This window comes from Crinia signifera, chromosome 3 (genome assembly GCF_055691185.1).
Source record: "Crinia signifera chromosome 3, ASM5569118v1, whole genome shotgun sequence".
In the NCBI taxonomy this organism is placed as follows: domain Eukaryota; kingdom Metazoa; phylum Chordata; class Amphibia; order Anura; family Myobatrachidae; genus Crinia; species Crinia signifera.
In genome coordinates, this window is record NC_139219.1 from 274486871 (window position 1) to 274493336 (window position 6466).

General features: G+C 46.2%; 1 protein-coding gene across 1 annotated transcript; it reads right to left on the reverse strand.

Annotated features, from left to right (window-relative positions):
• Positions 1-738: 738 nt before the first annotated feature.
• On the reverse strand, positions 739-2589 carry LOC146063006 (zinc finger BED domain-containing protein 5-like). Its single transcript, XM_083175012.1, has one exon. It carries the CDS (start codon positions 2587-2589, stop codon positions 739-741), a length of 1851 nt encoding a protein of 616 aa, XP_083031138.1.
• Between the last annotated feature and the right edge of the window lie 3877 nt (positions 2590-6466).

Consider the following 6466-nt stretch of genomic DNA (forward strand, 5'->3'; position numbering starts at 1 on the left):
TCCTGGGCAGTAATATTTCTCCCAGATCTCATTGTATATGCGATCCGTAATAAATGGACCACTATATCTCCTATGAAGGCTTTGGGGATGGCAGGGAGGCACTTCATTAATGTGGGCCATGCTGCAGCTGCAGTACAGCCCCTGCTTACCCTCCCCCCTCCGGCGCTCTCAGTTACCCGCACCGGCAAATGTGTATGCGTTGGCGGGGGATCGGGTACTGTGCATGGGGCTTAACAGAGAATTCAACTGATTTTCAGACTCCTAAGATCATTGAATGATAGATCAGAGAAGTCTGCCGGTCAGCAACATGGAGTCACAACCCCATGCTGTGATGGTAGTGACCCACTTTTAGGTTCAGGACCCATTGTTTGTGAACTGCTAATCTAAACAGAAGTTTATATATATACACCTTGTATTTCATCATAAGCACATAGGGCAGTGGTTCCCAAACTTTTTCAGTCCAAGGCACCCTTTGGGTCTCCATGACTTTTTCAAGGCACCCCTAAGCCAAAATAATTACCGAACTGTCCCTTTTTTAAAGTAGTTGGGATAAAACAATGCTAAAATTATTATTAGCTTGCTTGTAAAAATAATAAACATAAATTCAAGAAAAAAATATATTTCTTTAATTCGATTTCTTTCAAAGAACAATTGACAGCACTCGTTAACAGGAATAACATCAAACAAAATAAACAACAATAACATTTATTAAAGAGTGATCAACAATGACAACACTTATTAATGGGATATGTGAGCCTGTTGTGCACTACACAACTTTTCAAACCTTGGGATCAGCTTGGTCACGGCCACCCTCATTTCCTGTTCCACATTGATTTTTGAACGATACTTGCTTTTAATTACAGCAACTGCTGAAAACCCGGCTTCACACAAATATGTTGTGGCAAAAGGAACAAGGATTTGTTGTGCTTTAGCACTGAGCATCGGATATTCATCTTTAATGGATATCCAAAATTCTTGAAGTCCCATGCTGCTGAATTTTGCTTTCAAGGTCTTGTCACAGGAAAGCTCAATTAGTTTTTCTTCTTCTACAGAAGTAAATTCTGTTGGGGCGCTAGTACTGAATGGATCTTGGATCCATACAAACTTTTCCATATTTTCAGGAAAATATTTTTCAAACCAGTCACTGAGGTTTTTTAGGTGCTGCTCAAAAACTGATTTAAGTTCATGTGTCAAACAAACATCATTGGATGTAACAAACTGATGCAACATGGGGAAACAGTCATCGTAACAGTCTTCATTTACTTTTCTTCTCCAAAGAAACAATTTCTTCCTGAATGCTGATACCTTCTCTGAGAGTTTCAGAATGTGGGTGTTGTTTCCCTGCAGTGAGAGATTCAGTGCATTCAGTTTGTCAAAGATATCACAAAGGTAGGCTAACTTGGACAAAAACCCGGTATCCAAGTAATTATTGGCACACTCGTGTTCTTCCTCAGCAAGATAGGAGTAGAGTTCCTGGTGTAATCTATAAACACGAGAAAGTACATTGCCACGGGAGAGCCATCGTGAGCTGCAGTAGTACAACAAAGACGTGTGCTCAGAGCCCATATCCTCACACATTTTTCTAAAAAACCTTGCCTTCTGTGGCCGAGTCTTTATAAAATTTACAGCTTTCAATACACTTTCCATCACTGCATTCAGTGGAGGACTCAGATGCCTTGATGCAAGCGCTTCCCTGTGGATAATGCAGTGGGTCCACAGTGCATCAGCAGCTTTGCTTCGTATGAGTGCCTGCAATCCTCCATAACAGCCAGACATAGAACGGCCACCATCAGTACAGACACCAAAGCACTTTGTCCAGTCTAACTGGTTTTCACTCATAAAAGTGTCAATGATCTGAAACAAGTCTTGTGCCTTTATACCGGCGGTTATAGTTTTACAAAAGAGAAGGTCTTCCACAATATTGCCACAATCTATAAAGCGTGTGTAGCAAATCAGATGAGCATCCTTATTGCTGTCTGTTGCCTCATCTAGTTGCAGTGCAAAATCCTTCCCTTTCATTTTTTCAATTAATTGGTCCTGTAGATCTTCAGCCATATGTTGGATTCTGCGACTGATGGTACTGTTTGATAAAGGTACCTTCGAAAGCAGTTTTCCAGCTGATTCCCCAACCATAATGTTAACCAAATCCACTGCAGCCGGAAGAATCAGTTCTTCTGCGATGGTGTGAGGCTTTTTACACATCGCAATTCTATGTGCCACCTTGTAGGATGCAAGCAAAGCATTGCTTGGTATGGATGCTTGTTTAAAAAATGAGCCTTTTTGTTCTTTTACTTCTTTTAGCTTTCTGATGAAGAAATCACGCGGTTTCTTAGCCATGTTAGGGTGATTTGTCTCCAAATGGCGTCTTAGTTTGCTTGGAATCATGCTTTCTGCTGATAATATCTTCAGGCAAAGTACACACTGTGGACGCTCTTCATGGTTGACATCTACAGATGTAAAACCGATGTCTAGATAAGAATCGTCGTATCTGCGATGTTTCCTTTTCTTTCCAACTGCACCACTGGTCTGTGGTTCTTCATCCCTTTCTTCACTACCAGTCTTCTTTCCAGTGTTCAAAAACCTTTCCATTTTTTGTGCAACAAAATAATTCTGTACTGGAGCAATCACAATAAATGAATTTAAGTTGAAGGCAAATCCTTTGTAGCTTCTATCCGATAAGTTACTGTAAATTGTGCTTCCAAAAAGCAACACCATAAAAACAGGGGAAATGCTACAGGTTACAATTATAAAATCCATACACCCCCTTACTGATAATTTAGTCACACAATTAAGGCTGAGCAATGGATCATACGCAGTTGCTTAGCATACAAATATAGGTAACTAGGTGTTATAGGGAGGTTGGTGGTTTGTAGTAGGATGAAAGAAAAAACAGTTAATTTGTAGCCATTTCGAGTAGCTGAGCAAAACTGATCCTCTTAAGGGACCTACACACGGGGAGATGCAGCTAATGGCCCCCACATACAGCACGATATTCAGGCATTTTCTGAGCGATTCTAACAAATCGCTCAGAAAATGCCTGAAGATGCATGTAAATCGCTGTGTATATAGCCCACACAGCGATTTACATGCGCGCACCCGCCGTTCTGAATCTGTCCAAGATTCAGAACGGACGGGCTGTACAATTCAGAGCAGTCGCTCAGAAAGCTCCTGCTCATCTCCCGCATGTGTGGCTGCGGGCAGATGAGCAGGACTGAGCGACTGCGGACGCCGCAGACCCGCCGCACCCCGCACCGCAGAACCGCCGCACCCCGCACCGCCGCCACCCCTGACCTCCCTCCCCCACCAGCAGGAACACCCATCGCCACCTCACCTCTCCTCTCGGCGGCAGCGCGGCGGCATCGGGAGTCGGGACGGGTCACGGAGATGTTAAAAAAAAAAAAAAAAAAAAAAATTCAAATTTCAAAATGGCCGCGGCCAGCCAATCACGGCTCGCCGCGTCATTGCCCCGCCCCCTAGAGCTGGCTATATTAGCCAGCTCGAGACAGGGTCGGGGCAGTCAGTCCGACGGCGGAGGAGGAGTGAAGAGCTCCTGAAGTCCTGGGAGGCGCGGCCAATGCAAAAGAGCTTAAAAGGCCGCCGCCCCCCAGGTGAAGAACACAGATGAAGAGGCAGAAGCCCTGGGAGGCGGCGGCCATGCAAAAGAGCTTAAAAGGCTGCCGCCCCCCAGGTGAAGAACACAGATGAAGAGGCAGAAGCCCTGGGAGGCGGCGGCCATGCAAAAGAGCTTAGGGGGCCGCTGCCCCCAGGTGAAGACCAGATGCAGTTTAATAAAATACTAAAAACTATGTGTTTGTGTTTTTATTAAATAAAACATTTTAAACCAGTGTTTGTTGTTTTATTTTAATATTTCCTTTACAGGGGGGCTATAGGTACCGGCGGGCCTTTAATGCCCCACATGCTGGTACCTGTGGTTCTCCCAAGTGCCCACATGTGGGGCAGGCTTGCTGGGACCTGTAGTCCTACTGTAAAAGACAATATTACTGTTAAATAAGCTATCAACCCTGCACCCACCGCCCAGGGGTGCAGGGGATAGCCCCGGGCTGCAGCCCAGGCCTGGGGTGCCCTGGAGAGGGGGGACCCCCTTATTTGGGGGGTCCCCACCTCCCCAAAAACTCCCGGCCTGGGCTGACTAGTTAGGGTGGGTAATGCTTTGGCCACGGGACACCATCAAGCGTGTCCCCTGGCTATGGCATTACACCCCCTGCTAGTTGAGCCTGGTGCTGGTCTCCAAAATATGGGGGACCCCTATTCATTTTGTCCCCCGTATTTTGGAAACCAGGGCCAGCTCAAGAGCCTGGTGCTGGTCCCCAAAATCTGGGGGACCCCACGCACTTTGTCCTCTGGATTTTGGGAACCAGGACCACTCAAAAAGCCCGGGGCTGGTCATGCCTGGGGGGGGACCCCATGCCATTTTTTTTTACAAAATTATTGTCTGTATGACAGCGGATGAGACGCTGGACCCCGGACTTGGTAAGTATTTTTTTGTCAGCTCCCACTGTACCACCAACGTTTAATAGTTTGCATATGGGTTTGCATTCGGTTCAGGGGGAACCACTAGCCACCATGATTTAATTTTTTTTTTTTTGGGGGGGGGGTAGCATATTAGGGGAGGTGAAAGAATACTTATTAAAGAAGACAAAGTTATGTGCTAGATGTGTTCAGTAATAATAACATTTTTGTGATGAAGTGCAGTGTTTTTACTTCACTTTCTGTGACAGATTTGAAATCTCCCGTGCTGAATCTCCCATTATGAATCTCTGACACAAATCTCTCTGTATGTGGCTCATTGTCTGAAATGAGTCACAAGAGTGAAATCTCTTGTGCTGAATCTCCCGTTATGTATCTCTGGCACACATCTCTGCGTATGTAGGGCCCATAAGCGTACTGACTGATGCTAGATCGCTCAGCAAGATTGCTCAGCACACAGCAAACACTGGCCCTGACCGATTAATATCCCACATGGTGGATATTAATCACTGGGCAATATCGGCGTGCAGGTCAATGCATCACTATCACTATGGTATTTTGTAAGCAATCTAGTGAGATCACTTACAAAATGCCCCTAAAACACTACGTGTGAAGGCCCTGTTAGCCGTGACATATCGACGCAACCAGGGAAAGAACTCTAGGGGCCAAAAGTAAATTTTTAACATAGATTTCAAACAAAAAATACAATGTGCAATTGCAAATTAACAATTCGTCAGAAGCAGAGAACCTAATCTTACAATGGTACCTCATTTATCGATTTTGCTTAAAATGGGATTGACACCAAAAATCCCCTTCTATAAATAATAAAGTACAGGTTTGGTACGATTGGTAGGAATATGCATAAACTGGGTCAGCCCTTTTAAGCCACCGGAAACCCTTGCACTGTTGTTCCTACCTGACTAGGCAAATGTGATTTTACTTGTGAAAGCAGGCAGGATACTGGAATACTGACATCAACAGATATGCCAATTCCAAAATCCTGACTGCCGGCATCCTGACTGTAAGTATAGAGTGGCTTAGACTTCTCCAGTGGTACTCCAGCCCTGCGTCTGAATCGCATCACCATACTTTAGTATGGCGAGTGTGATTCATGAAGGAATGGAAAGTAATGCTTTCTACTCCATGGCGTTCAGATTCACCACCTCAGAAAGTGGAAATCTGTACATCGATGCAGAAAAGGCAAGAATGCTAAGTGCCCTATTAAGCAGCACCTAGACAACCCCCCTTTGCCAGCTTGTAAAAGTCACTTATAGCACTGTAGCTCACATACCCAGTGGTGCAAGAAGTACATTTTTCTTGGTGGTACTGAAAGCACACGCTGTAGGTGTGGACACATGGCATGAGGGGGGTGTGGTGACACAAAGCTTGAGGAGTGCAATAGGAGCGCAATGCCCATTACACATGACGCCACACACCATAATGTCCATTACACATAATGCCACACACCATAATACCTATTACACGACACCACACCGTAATGCCCATTACATGTTATGCCCCACATGTATAATACCTTGCAGAGGAGGAGGCTGGGTTCAGCGGCGGTAGTGTGGAGAAGGAGGCTGGATTCAGCGGCGGTAGTGTGAAGGAGGAGGCTGTGGTCAGCGGTGGTGTGGAAAAGGCTGTAATTGGCTTCTGCAGCTGTGAAGAGGAGGCTCTGGTCAGGACAGAGAGAGTGACAGCGGGGACAGTCAGAGTGACGGCGGGGACAGTCAGAGTGACGGGGGGACAGTCAGAGTGACGGGGGGACAGTCAGAGTGATGGCGGGGACAGTCAGAGTGACGGCGGGGACAGTCAGAGTGACGGCGGGGACAGTCAGAGTGACGGCGGGGACAGTCAGAGTGACGGCGGGGACAGTCAGAGTGACGGCGGGGACTGTCAGAGTGACGGCATGGACAGTCAGAGTGACGGCGGGGACAGGCAGTGGGACGGCAGGGACACCAAGAAGGATGGCAGG

Excerpts from the sequence above, each read along its gene's own strand:
- LOC146063006 (XM_083175012.1), bottom strand. The coding sequence starts at position 2,589 with ATGGAAAGGTTTTTGAACACTGGAAAGAAGACTGGTAGTGAAGAAAGG.